We start from the raw sequence: 13,695 nt of genomic DNA, 5'->3' as shown, positions 1-13,695 counted from the left end.
GATGAAAGTATCATCTAGTGGCAAAGCTTGAAATTACAAAGTATACAGGTGCAAGAGCCAGAATCCCACAGACGCCACACAGCCCTTCACTAAGCTTCTGGTATTTTTCTACCTTCTGTTTGACATGCAGAATTTTAAAGAACATAGCAACATGTTTGGTACCTCTTATTTTTCTCTTCCATATAAACTATGATAGTCTGTTAGAGGGGTTAGACCTCTTACACTCCCTAACCTCTCTCTCTCTCTCTCTTTTTAAAGATTTATTTATTTGAAAGGCAGAGTTACAGAGAGGCAGAGAGAGATGGGGAGGAGGTTGGTCATCCATCCACTGCTTCACTCCCCAGATAGGGGCAACAGCTAGGCGTCAGGAGCTCCTGGGGCCCAAGGACTTGGGTGCAGGGTCACAAGCCCTTGGGCCATCTTCCACTGCTTTCCTAGGCCATAGCAGAGAGCTGGATTGGAAGTGGAGCAGCTGGGACTCGAACTGGCACTCATGGGTGGTGACACTACAGGTGGCGGCCCCCTTAGCCTCTCTAAACAACAAGCCCCAACTTGGAGTTACACACGGACTTCAAGCATGTAACTAGACTTTGATATGACACTTCTTTATCTTCATGGGTTTTTGCTATTGACATTCACGCTTAGGTTTCTTTTTCAATTGGATCCTTATATTTGATGTTCAATATTTTGATTTTCTATTTATGACATTGATGGAATTTAATGTGAATGAATATGTTAGTATAACTAAATTTATTTAATAACACATTATTTTAAAAGGAGGGTATTTGAATTTTTAAAGTTATCTGAGAGGCAGAGAGGCAAGCAGACAGCGAGTGCCCATCTACTGGTTCACTCCCCAGCTGCCCACAGTGGCTGGGTCTGGGCCAGGCTGAAATCAAGAGCAGGAAGGAACTGGATCCAGGTCTGTCACGCAGGTGTCAGGAGCCCAATTACCTGAGCCATCACACTGCCTAGAGGGAGGTTATCTAAAACAGGACTCGTGGGTCAGTGTCGTGGCACAGCAGGTAAAGCCACCGCGTATGGCACTGCATCCCACATGGATGCCAGTTTGAGTCCCGGCAGTTCCACTCCCAGTGCAACTCCCTGCTGATGCAGCTGGGAAGGCAGTGCAAGATGGCACTTCTGCACCCCTGTGGGAGACCCAGGAGAAGCTCCTGGCTTCTGTTTGGCCCAGCCCTGGCTGTTGTAGCCATCTGGGGAGTGAGCCAGCAGATGGCAGATCTCTGTCTCTATCTCTCTGTAACTCTCCCTTTCAAATAAATGAAATAAATCCTAAAAAGAAAAAGAAAATAGAACTCTTGAAACTGTCAGCTCTTGGGGACTGCATTGTGGTATAACAAGTAAAGCCCTGCCTACAGTGCTGACATCCCATATAGTCCTGGCTGCTCCACTTGCTATCCAGCTCCCTGCTAATGTGCCTGGGAAAGCAGTGGAAGATGGTCCAAGGGCTTGTGACCCTGCACCCATAAAGGAGACCAAGAAGAAGTTCCTGGCTCCTGACTTTGGCCTGGCCCATTCCTGGACATTGTGGCCATTTGGGAAGTAAATCAGCAGATGGAAGATTGATCTCTCTCTTTCTGTTTTTCAAGTATAAATTTTTATTAAAAGATATATATTTAAAAAATAAAACTGCCAGATCCTGAGCCAATGTGGGAAGCCGCATGTAATCACACACCTAAGTTCCTTTCATCAGTCCTTGTGCGGGCCTGGACAGGTGGTCCCCCAAGGGTCTCAGGCCCTCTGCCTACACTGACAGCCTCACCTGTCCCAGCGAGCGCTCTGGCCATGTTCTCTATGAAGAAGCCAGTGAACTGTTCCACTCTGGGCCTCCTCTCCCTCGGGTCTTCAAGAACGTGTGCAGAGATCAGCTGGCAGTTGGAGGGAGTTTCCACTTCCTTCGTCCCAACTCTGTGCCCTGCATTTTACTGATCTGGCCCTCTGATTCTCCCAGCAGCCCTTAGGTAGGTTCTGTTGTTATCCCCATAGTGGTCTTGAGGAAACTGAGTCCAGGACGGATGAAGTGATGTCCTTTTTTTTTTTTTTTAAAGATGTATATATGTGAAAGGTAGAGAGAGAGAGAGAGAGAGAGAGAGAGAGATTCCATCCACTGCTTCACTCCCTAAATGGCCACAAGCCAAGATTGGGCCAGGCTGAAGCCAAGAGCCCAGAAGTCCATCCGGGTCTCCCACATAGGTGGCTGAGGCCCAAGCACTTGGACCATCTTCTGCCGGTTTCCCAAGCGCGTCAGCAGGGAGCTAGACTGGAGGCGGAGTAGCGGATACCCAAACTGCACAGGTATGGGCTGGCGGCATCACAAGTGGCAGCTGCACCTGCTGTTTCTAAAGGCTCGGAGCTGGCTGACTGCAGAGCTCCTGCTTCCTCACTGTGCCTCTTGAAGGGACTTGGAAGGACTGAATGGTGGGGATTTTTTTTTTTTAATGTGAAGAACTAAATGCCCACACCAGAAGGCAGTGGTGACATGGTTAAGGGATGCATCCATGGCTGTTTAAGGCATTATACATCTTCTAGGTGAGATTTCTATGTGACTTGAAGACTGCAAAATCATTCCAAGCCCAATTAGGGAGTCGTCCCCCCCACCCCACAAAGAAACCTTTAGTTTAATGAATACAAATTTCACAACTACAACTTTAGGAATATAGTGATTCTTCCCACCATACCCGCCCTCCCACCTCCACTCCCACCCTGCTGCCTCCTTCCTCTCCCATTCCCATTCCCATTCTCCATTAAGAAAAAAAAAAAAAAAAAAAAAAAAAAACCTGTTCCTCCAAAGTCAAGACAGGGACTGCTCAAGTCCTTGTTTCTCCAGTGTCAGTTTCACTTCTGCAGATTTCCTTTTAGGTGCTGTGTTAGCTATCACAGATCAGGGAGAACATACTATTTGTCCCTTTGAGACTGGCTTATTTCACTCAGTATGATGTTTTCCAGATTCATCCATTTTGTTGTAAATGACTGGATTTCATTTTTTTTTTTACCACTGTGTGGTATTCCATAGAGTACATATCCCATAATTTCTTTATCCAGTCTTCAGATGACGGGTATTTGGGTTGATTCCATGTCTTAGGTATTATGAATTGAGTTGCAATAAACATAGGGTACAGAAAACTCTTATTTACTGATTTCATTTCCCTTGGGTAAATTCCCAGGAGTGGGATGGCTTTGAAGTATCTACATACTGTCTTCCATAGTGGTTTTACCACCAGTTTACATTCCCACCAACAGCAGATTAGGGTATATTTTCCCCCATATCCTCACCAGAATTTGTTGTTTGTTAATTTCTATATGAAAGCAATTCTTACTGGGGTGAGATGAAACTTAATTGTGGTTTGACTTGCATTTCTCTGACAGCTAGTGATCCTGAACATTTTTTCATGTGTCTGTTGGCCATTTGGATTTCCTCTTTTGAAAAATGTCTGTTTAAGTCCTTGGCCCATTTCTTTTTTATTTTTAAAGATTTACTTATTTATTTGAAAGTCAGAGCTACACAGAGAAAGAGAGGCAGAGAGAGAGAGAGAGAGAGAGAGAGAGAGAGAGAGAGAGATTGGTCCTCCATCCACTGGTCCACTCCCCAACTGGCTGCAACAGCCGGAGCAGTGCCGATCCAAAGCCAGGAGCCTCCCCCAGGTCTCCCACGTGGGTGCAGGGACCCAAGGACCTGGGCCATGCTGCACTGCTTTCCCAGGCCACAGCAGAGAGCCGGACTGGAAGTGGAACAGCCGGGACCTGAACTGGCGCCCACATAGGATGCCAGCACTGCAGGCAGCAGCTTCACCCACTATGGCACAGTGCCGGCCCCTTGGCCCATTTCTTAACTGGGTTGTTTGCTTTGTTTTTGTGGAGTTTGATCTCTTTATATATTCTGGTTATTAATCCTTTATCAGTTTCATGTTTTGCAAATAATTTCTCCCATTCTGTGGGTTGCCTCTTCACTCTCCTGAGTGTTTCTTTTGCAGTACAGAAGCTTCTAATTTGATGCAATCCCATTTGTTTATCTTGGCTTTGATTGTCTGTGCCTCTGGGGTCTTTTCCAAGAACTCTTTGCCTGTGCCAATGTCTTACAGGGTTTCCCTAATGTTCTCTAGTAATTTGATGGTGTCAGGTCATAGATTTAGGTCTTTAATCCACTGGATTTTCTTGTAAGGTGTAAGGTAGGGGTCCTGCTTCATACTCCTACAGTGGAAATCCAATTTTCCCAGCACTATTTGTTGAAGAGACTGTCCTTGCTCCAGGGATTGGTTTTAGCTCCTTTGTCAATTATTAGTTGGTTGTAGATGCTTGGATTGACGTCTGGCATTTCTATTCTGTTCCATTGGTCTATCCATCTGTTTTTGTACCAGTACCAGGCTGTTTTGATTATAACTGCCTTGTAATATGTCTTGAAATCTGGTTTTGTGATGTCTCCAGCTTTGTTTTTGTTGTATAAGATTGCTGTAGCTATTCGAGGTCTCCTGTGTTTCCATAAGCATTTCAGCATTGTTTTCTCTAGGTCTGAGAATGTCTTTGGTATTTTGATTGGTATAACATTGAATCTGTAAATTGCTTTCAGAAGAATGAACATTTTGATGATATCGATTCTTCCAATCCATGAACATGGAAGATTTTTCCATTTTTTTGTATCTTCTTCTGTTTCTTTCTTTAATGTTTTGTAATTCTCATTGTAGAGATCTTTGACTTTCTTGGTTAAATTTATTACAAGGTATTTGATTCTTTTTGTAACTATTGTGAATGGGATCAATCTTAGAAGTTCTTTTTCAGCCTTGGCATTGTCAGTGCATATAAAGGCTATTGATTTTTGTGTATTGATCTTTTTTTTGACAGGCAGAGTGGACAGAGAGAGAGATAGAGAGAAAGGTCTTCCTTTTCTGTTGGTTCACTCCCCAATGGCCACTGCTTCTGGTGCACCGCACTGATCCAAAGCTAGGAGCCAGGTGCCTCTCCTGGTCTCCCATGCGGATACAGGGCCTAAGGACTTGGGCCATCTTCCACTGCCCTCCTGGGCCACAGCAGAGAGCTGGACTGTAAGAGGAGCAACTGGGACAGAATCCGGTGCCCCAACCAGGACTAGAACCCGGGGTGCTGGCGCTGCAGGTGGAGGATTAACCTATTAAGCTGTGGCGCTGGCCTGTGTATTGATTTTATATGCTGCTACTTTACCAAACTCTTCTATGAGTTCCAATAGTCTCTTGTATCCCCTATATATAGAATCATGTCATCTGCAAATAGGGATAGTTGGACTTCCTAGTTCTCAACTTGAATCCCTTTGATTTCTTTTTCTTGCCTAATGGCTATATTCCAGGACTATATTGAATAGCAATGGTGAGAGTGGGCATACTTGTCTGGTTCTGGATATCAGTGGGAATGCTTCCAGCTTTCCCCCATTCAGTAGGATGCTGACCGTGGGTTGGTCATACATTGCCTTAATTGTGTTGAGGAATATTCCTTCTATAAACAATTTGCTTAGAGTTTTCATCATGAAAGGGGTATTGTAGTTTATCAAAGGCTTTCTCTGCATCTATTGAGATAATCATATGGCTTTTGTTCCTCAATTTGTTGACCTGATATATCGCATTGATTGATTTGCAAATGTTGAACCATCCTAGCATACCGAAGATAAATCCCAGTTGGTTCGGGCCAATGATCTTTCTGATGTGTTGTTGGATTCGATTGGCCAGAATGTTGTTGAGGATTTTTGTGCAGTTCTTTTTTGCTGTTGTACCTTCTTCAGGTTTAGGAATTAAGGTGATGCTGGCTTCACAGAAAGAATCAGAGAGGATTCTTTCCCTTTCAATGGTTTTGAATAACTTGAGAAGAAGTGGAGTTAGTTCTTTAAATGTCTGATAGAATTCAGCACTGATGCTATCTGTTCCTGGGCTTTTCTTTGTTGGGAGGGTCTTTATTACTGATTCAGTTTCTGTCTTGGTAATGGAGTTGTTTAGGTTTTCTATGGCTTCATGGATCAATTTAGGTAGTTGTATGTGTCCAGGAATCTATCCATTTCTTCTAGGTTTCCTAGTTTGTTGGCATACAGTTCTTTGTAGTAATTTCTGATGATTCTTTTTATTGCTATGGTGTCTGTTGTTACATTTCCTTTTTCATATCTAATTTTATTGATTTGGGTCTTCTCATTTTCTTAGTTAGTTGGGCCAATTTTCTTGGTTAGTTAGTTTGTCAATTTTGTTTATTTTTTTCAAAAAACCAGCTTTTTGTTTTACTGATCTTTTGTATTGTTTTTTAATTCAATTTTGTTGATTTCTTCTCTAATTTTAATGATTTCTTTTCTCCTACTAGTTTTGGGTTTCGTTTGCTGTTGTTTTTCTAGATCCTTGAGATGCATTGATAGCTCACTTATTTGGTGCCTTTCCAATTTCTTGATGTCGGCACCAATTGCTATAAACTTTCAAGACTGTTTTTGCTGTACCCCATAAGTTTTGATTTGTCATCTTTATTTGTTTCCAGAAGTTTTTCGATTTCTCCTATAACCCACTGTTCATTCAGGAGCATGTTGTTCAGTCTCCAGGTGTTTGCATAGGCTCTAGAGATTCCTCAGATGCTGATTTCCAGCTTCATTGCATTGTGATCCAAGAAAATGCATGGTATGATTTCAATTTTTTTGCATTTGCTGAGACTTGCTTTATGGTGTGGCGTGTGGTCTGTCCTACAGAATGTTTCATGCACTAGTGAGAAGAATTTGTATTCCTAGACTGCAGGATGGGAAGTTCTGTAGTAATCTGTTAGGTCCATCTGGTCTGTAGTGTTGATTAACTCTGCTGTTTCCTTGCTGATTTTCTGTCTGGCTGATCTGTCCATTGCTGGAAGTGGGGTACTGAAATCCCCCACTACTATGGTCTTTGAGTCTGTGTCTCCAGTCAGGGAGTCTTTAGTAGTGGAATTCCCAAGTGAGGAGACTTACCTTGGATGGAGGGATGAGAAGCAGCACAAGACTGTCACCTAAAGGAAGCTCTTTTTCTTGAAGGAGCATCTGCAAGAGACTTGGAGAAAGGAGGCAGAGACACGCAGGCGAGAGCCAAATGCACCAAGTACTCCCAGCCCGTGCCACACCCCGTGTCGGGACACTTCTCAGCCAGGCTACCCAATAATGGCGCTAAGTGAGAGTGCATCCACTTCAGATGAGGCCTGGGGCTCACAGAGCAAGGACGCAGCAGAGCAGTCGTCCCAAACCTGGTCAGCAAGGCTTGCTGGCACCTGCTGTGTTACCACGTGAGTCCCCAGATGGACCAGTGTTAGCACTGATGTGGAGAAGCCACAGGGGGCTCGGATGTTGGACCTGCCATGTGGAACTTCAACATCCTTCCTGTGAAGTGGGCCTGACACCACCTGCCTGCTGAGGGCCATGTGCGGGAACTGTCCAGTGCCCCACATGCCATTTCTGACCCTTCCTGTCTCCAGCTTTGTTGGCTTCCCTGGGTGTTTCCCTGCAAGCGTGCAGGTCCCTGCTCTAACCTCAGTTTCCCTCTTCTTCCAGGACCCACAGAGGACAAATGCCAGGAACTCGTGTGCAAGTGTGACCAGGAGATTGCCCACTGCTTTGCCCAAAATGAGTACAACTTAAAGTACCTCTTCTACCCCCAGTTCTTGTGTGAGCAGGACTCGCCCAAGTGTGACTAGCCGGACTGGACGTGTTCGCTTGCACAGGAAATAAAGGTCCTTTTCACCAGGAACAGCAGCATTCCGTTCTTTCCTGGAGGCGACTGGGGCCACGAGATAAAGCGGCAGCCCTGCTGTTTGCTTTCTCTCCCCATCCTGGAACCCCGCCCGAGCCTGGATTCATCGGGGGAAGGTCAAAAGTCCTGTGCCTGTTTCACAAAACCACTGTGCTGAGGTTGGTACCGTTGTTGGTTGTTGACACCTTTATGAAAGGGTGGTTTTTGTCCGCTACAGATGACCAGTGGTCAAGTAGGAATAAACACCTACTATGTGCTTGGCTGTGTTCTAGGTTCTGGGACGCAGCCATAAAGAAGATGGCCACACCTTGGCCACCTGTGTGATGTTCAAGTCTAGGCACTGTTAGTGTCAGAAAGGGTATTCCCCGCCCCTCCCCCCCCACCTGTAATGGCTAAAGTGAACTTCCTGATTACAAAAGTGGCACAGGCTCATTGCTTTTATGACCAAGGAAAATACAGAGGAATAGGAGCAGGGGGAGAAATCATTCCAGTTCCCCCAGTCTGGAATAATCACCGTTAGCACCTGAGTTTTCCAGAGTTTACAGGCAGTGGACACTACACCGTGTGATTTTCCTACTCTTTTCTTCATGTCATTAAAAAAGATCATTGGAAAAGTCATTTCAAAAGGTTGTATTGGCTACCGTTTCTACACTGCTGCCTTGTGGGAACTGGTGGCACTTCCCGTGTTTGTCAGTGGCTGCGGTGGGGACACCTCAGTCAGCCTTGGCTGCCTCTGGACTCCTCCCCTTTTATTACGTCTTAGCCCAGATTTCCAGAAACGCCATTTTTGGATCAGGTCTGACTGAGGGAGGCGAGAGGCACCGTTGGTCTGAGTGTGCCCACCCCTTCCTGCTGGTGATAAGGGGCGCGGACCCAGCCTGTCTGCTCCACGCCCAGTCTCCCAGACCTGCCTCCCGACAGCAGACCTGGGTGTTACTCATTCTGGAAGCAGGATGTGGGAGCAGGTGGGGAGAGTGTGCCAGCCCCGCGCTGGGGGAGGGAGGTGCTGGCTTGAGTGTGACAGCCTGCAGACTGGCCCAGGCCCAGCTCTGCCAGTGTGGGTCAGCGCAAGCTCAACAACCCTTGCTGGCAGCCCCAGCTCTGCATCTGGAAATTCTGGTGTCCCCCAAGGCAGGGGAGCAGGGGTGTAAAACACTGCGCTGTCCCCAGGCCCACAGTGTTCCACAGCTCAAGTCGGGCACCCTGGGCTCCTGGCTTCAGATTGGCACAGCTCTGGCTGTTATGACCATTTGGAATGGAAGCTCTCTGTCTCTGTCTCTGTCTCTCTGTCTGTCTCTCTCTCTCTCTCTCTCAATCTGTCTCTGTAGCTCTGCCTTTCAAATAAACAAATCTTTAAAAAAAAAAAAAAAGGAGGAGGAGGAGGAGGAGGAAGGGCTGCAGAAGCTAAGAGAATTGAAAGAGTAGTCAGAGCGCCATCTGCTGGATTTTCAGGAGAAGCAACAAGATAAGTCATTTTTTGACACCAAAAAGAAAGTTCAGCAGTATGATGTTGCAATTCAGCAGCAAATAGCCACAGAGCTAGTTGACAGAGTGTTTAACAGATCCAGGATAGAGACCTTGCATAAGGAAAAAGTAGAAGAAAAAGATTTATTTTATTTATTTGCAAGGCAGAGTGACAAGACAGATCTTCCATTCTCTTGTTCACTCCCCAAATGGCCCTAACAGCAGGCCTGTGCCAGGCTAAAGTCAGAGCCTAGAGCTCCATCTGGGTCTCCCACATGGGTGGCAGGGACCCAAGCACTTGGGCCATCTTCTGCTGCTTTCCCAGATGCATTAGAAGGGAGCCATGACACAAACCAGCACCCACATGGGATCTGACATTGTCACAGGTGGTAGTTTAACCTCTTGTGCCACAACACTGGCCCCAATCAACTTTTTATACTATATAAAATTAAGGGGAAATGTAATCAACTTCATCTTTCAGCACCTATAGCATTTTTTAAATTCATTTTTATTTGAAAGGCAGAGCTACAGAGAGGCAGAGGGAGAGGAAGAGGGAGAAAGAGAGAGAGAGAGAGAGAGAGAGAGAGTTAGTCTTCCATCTGCTGGTTCACTCCTCAAATGGCCACAATGGCCAGAGCTGGGCTAATTTGGATCCAGGAGCCAGGAGCTTCTTCCAGGTCTTCCATGTGTGTGCAGGGCCAAAGCACTTGGGCCATCTTCTGCTGCTTTCCCAGACCATAGCAGAGAGCTGGATTGGAAGTGGAGCAGCCAGAACAGGAACCAGTGCCCATATGGGATGTACCCAGGGTGTGCACCAGCAAGAAGCTGAAATCAGAAACGGAGTTGGAATTCAACCTAAGCACACTGATAATGGTATGCTGGTGCCCCAAGTGGTATCTTAATTGAGCCCCAACTGCCTTCCTCAAGTATTACTTCTAAGAAATAAGATTATTCTTATTTCTTATTCTAAGAAATAAGATTTTTTTTCTAAATAATTGTTTTGTTGTTTCTTAAAGCACAAATTACAGAAAAATTTTTAACATGTTTTTGGAATGCCAAGAGACAGGTACCATCCCTTTCACCTCTTAATCACAGTTAACTTCTCTCACCTGCCTCCAGCACTTCCCCATGGAAGTCCTCCAGTGACAGAGGAAAGACTGATCAAAACAGCCACAGGCCTCAGAGTGTGCCATGCCCCTATTTTCCTGTAAATTCCCGTAGTATCTTTTTTTCTAATGTTTATTTACTTATTCTCACCTACTGGAAAAGCAGAGACAGAGATCTTCCATCCACTGGTTTACTGTCCAAATGCCTGATGGGCCAGGCTGAAGCCAGAAGTCAGGAGCTCCATCCAAGTCTCCCACAGGGTGGCAGGGACCTGAGCACTTGGGCCATGATGCGCTGCCTTCCAGAATGCATTGAGAGGAAGCTGGACTGGAAGTGGAGCAGCTGGGACCAAGGGGCACCTCAACGTCTGCCCTTGTGGACAAGTTCTTTTTTAAAAAAAGAAGTTTATTTTGATTTATTTGAAAGAGTTATAGAAAAAGGTAGAGAGAGAGAGAGATAGATAGATCTTCCATCTGCTAGTTCACTCCCCAGATCGCCGCAATGGCCAGACCTGAGCCAGTCCAAAGCCAGGAGCAAGAGCTTCTTCCAGGTCTCCCATGTGGTTGCAAGAGCCCAAGGATTTGGCCATCTTCCACTGTTTTCCCAAGCCATACAGAGAGCTAGATCAGAAGAGTAGCAGCTGGGATTTGAACAGGCACCCATATGGGATGCTTGCAATTCAGGCATCGGCACAAGCCACTGAAGCACAGCACAACCCACCATAGATATAATTCTAAGAGTATAAGGATCTGGGGCCTGTGCTGTGGCACAGTGGGTTAATGCCCTGGCCTGAAGTGCCAGCATCCCATATGGGCGCCGGTTCTTGTCCCTGCTGCTCCACTTCTGATCCAGCTCTCTGCTATGGTCTGGGATATCATTGGAAGATGGCACAAGTCCTTGAGCCCCTGCACCCACGTGGGAGACCTAGAAGAAGCTCCTGGCTCCTGGCTTCAGATTGGTGCAGCTCCAGCCGTTGTGGCCGTATGGGGAATGAACCAGAGGATGGAAGACCTCTCCTTCTGTCTCTACCTCCCTCTGTAACTCTGACTTTCAAATAAATAAAATAAATCTTTTTTTAAAAGATTGGGATATCCACCTTCCATACCTGAGTGCCTTGGACCAGAGTTCCACCTGCTGCCCATGTGAGGAACCTAGACTGAATTCCTGGCTCTGGATTTAGCCTGGCCCAGCCTTGGCCATTGTAGACATTTGTGAAGAGACCAGCGGATGGGAGCTCTTTTTGTCTCTCTGCCTCCCTCCTCTCTTCCTCTTTTAAGATGTACTTACTTATTTGAAAAAGTGACAGAGGGAGAGACAGAGGCAAAGACACAGACAGATGTTGTGTCTGCTAGTTCACTCTCCAAATGTCTACACAGCCAGGGCTGGGCTAGGTCACACCAAAGCAAGGGACCAAGAACTCCATCTGGATCTCCCACATGGGGACAGGAACCCACATACTTCAGTCACCATCTGCCGCCTCCCAGGTGCATTAGCAGGAAGCTGGATAGGAAGTGTGGTGTAGTTGGGACTTGAACCAGGCACCCTGATATGGGATGTGGTATTCCCATGCAGTGGCTTAACCCACTGCACTACAGCCACCACCCCTACCTCTTAAGCAAAGTAAATAAAAATTGAATACATTTTAAAAAGAAGTCAAGCTTTCTCTCTACCTCTATTTCTACAACAACAATAGTGTTAGTTTTTTAAAAATAAATAAATAAATAAAAGCCCACATAAATAGTAGCAGAGGCTAGACTAAGATCCCACAGAACAGACCTTTTTCTATCAAGTCAGATAAGTATAAGTTCACTGTATTATAAACAATCTCCCTTTAAAAATCATCTTAGAGGTTTGAATTTGAACTCAGAAAGAATAAACTTTTCCCTTATCACCAGAACCTTTTTTTAAAGAGGTAATATGTGAACCTTGTTTTTAAAAAATGGAAAAGCGAACTAGTGCTAAGAGCTACACAATGAAAATTATTCCTCCCTGCCCCTAGGCCTCCATACTCCTTTCCCATATTCCCATCCTATTAGTGTCTAGGGTATCCATGCGGAGAGTCTATGCATATCCCAGTATCCTTGTGTATATACTTTTGAAAAAATATGAATGATAGGATACTGTGTATACTTTTCTACATTTCCCCTCTTTGTCCCCTTTTCAACTTTCTCTAAAGTTGTTAATAGGCAAGTTAAAATCTGGTTTCTAGTTCTGGAATCATGTCTCCCTTCTTTTGTTTGTTTGTTTAAGTATTTGGACTTAGTTTTATTCTAGTTATTAAAGTCATACTTGATATTTAAGAATTAATGCATACATGTATCTAGTCAACACCATGCTATGCATTTGATTTCATTTTTCTGGCATAGTCAAAGCTATTTTTTTTTATCACATGTAGCATTGCTAAACAGAATAACAGCTCAATATTTTTAGAACTGGAGTGGTTTTTTTTATAAGATTTATTTACTTGAAAGTCAGAGTTACATAGAGAAGCAGAGGCAGAAAGAGAGGTCTTGCATCTACTGGGTCACTCCCCAACTGGCCACAATGGCCAGAGCTGCACTGATCTGAGGCCAGAAGCCAGGAGCTTCTTCCAAGTCTCCCACATGAGTGCAGGGGCCCAAGGACTTGGGCTATCCTCTACTTTCTCAGGCCACAGCAGAGAACTGGATCAGAAGAGGAGCAGCCGGGACTCAAACTGGCACCCATATGGGATGCTTGCACTATAGGGGGTGGCTTTACCAGCTTTGCCACAGCACTGGCCCCAGAACTGGAGTTTCCACAAAGTGATTTACTCTATACTAAGTGCTAGCTACTGTGGAGGACACAAAATAATTCAGTCTCTGCTGAGGTCACTTGCCTTCTCTCTGTTTCTACTATTAACAGCAAGAAATTAAGGTACTGAGGGGAGTCCATAACCAGATAGTCAAGCCCTAAGTGATCAGGCATTGTCTGTCATTTTAAAGGTAAAAACCTTAAAAACCTATAGGTTCCTGCTGAGAAGCCTATGAATTATTTTCTTCTTCTCCACACTGTGTCTGCTGTGGTCTGCGTGTGTCCCCCAAAGTGCATATGTTGCAGCTTAATGGCCAATGTGATAGCATTAAGAGGTTGGGCCTTTACGAGGTGACTTAGGGGATTAGTGGCCTTATGAGAGGGTTGGAGGGAACCAGCTGGGCTCTTTTTTTGCCCCCTGCCCCTTCTGCCTTGTGAGGACACAGTGATCATCATGGGAAACTCAACAGGAAGGCACCAACTTGGAATCAGCCACCAGACCTCACCAGACACCAAACTTGCTGACACCTTGATCTTGAACCTCAGCCTCCAGCTCTGTGAGAAATAAATTCCTGTTTATAAGTTATCCAGTCTCTGGTATTTTGTTATCACAGCATGAATGGACTACGAC

The 13,695-nt window shown here is 45.3% G+C and overlaps 1 protein-coding gene across 2 annotated transcripts in view; it reads left to right on the top strand.

Moving 5' to 3' along the window:
* Positions 1–7,827, top strand: part of LOC133750852 (group 10 secretory phospholipase A2-like) — a 34,153-nt gene extending 26,326 nt beyond the window's left edge. For both annotated transcript variants that reach the window (XM_062180563.1, XM_062180564.1), the window contains one exon: positions 7,523–7,827. In XM_062180563.1, coding sequence (XP_062036547.1) covers positions 7,523–7,665 — 143 coding nt within the window. In that variant the 3' untranslated portion in view covers positions 7,666–7,827. The remainder of the gene's footprint in view (positions 1–7,522) is intronic.
* The last annotated feature ends 5,868 nt before the right edge of the window (positions 7,828–13,695 follow it).

This window comes from Lepus europaeus, chromosome 21 (genome assembly GCF_033115175.1).
Source record: "Lepus europaeus isolate LE1 chromosome 21, mLepTim1.pri, whole genome shotgun sequence".
NCBI classification, from domain to species: domain Eukaryota; kingdom Metazoa; phylum Chordata; class Mammalia; order Lagomorpha; family Leporidae; genus Lepus; species Lepus europaeus.
The sequence above is the reverse complement of the archived record's forward strand: the minus strand, read 5'-3'. Positions and strand labels throughout refer to the sequence as shown.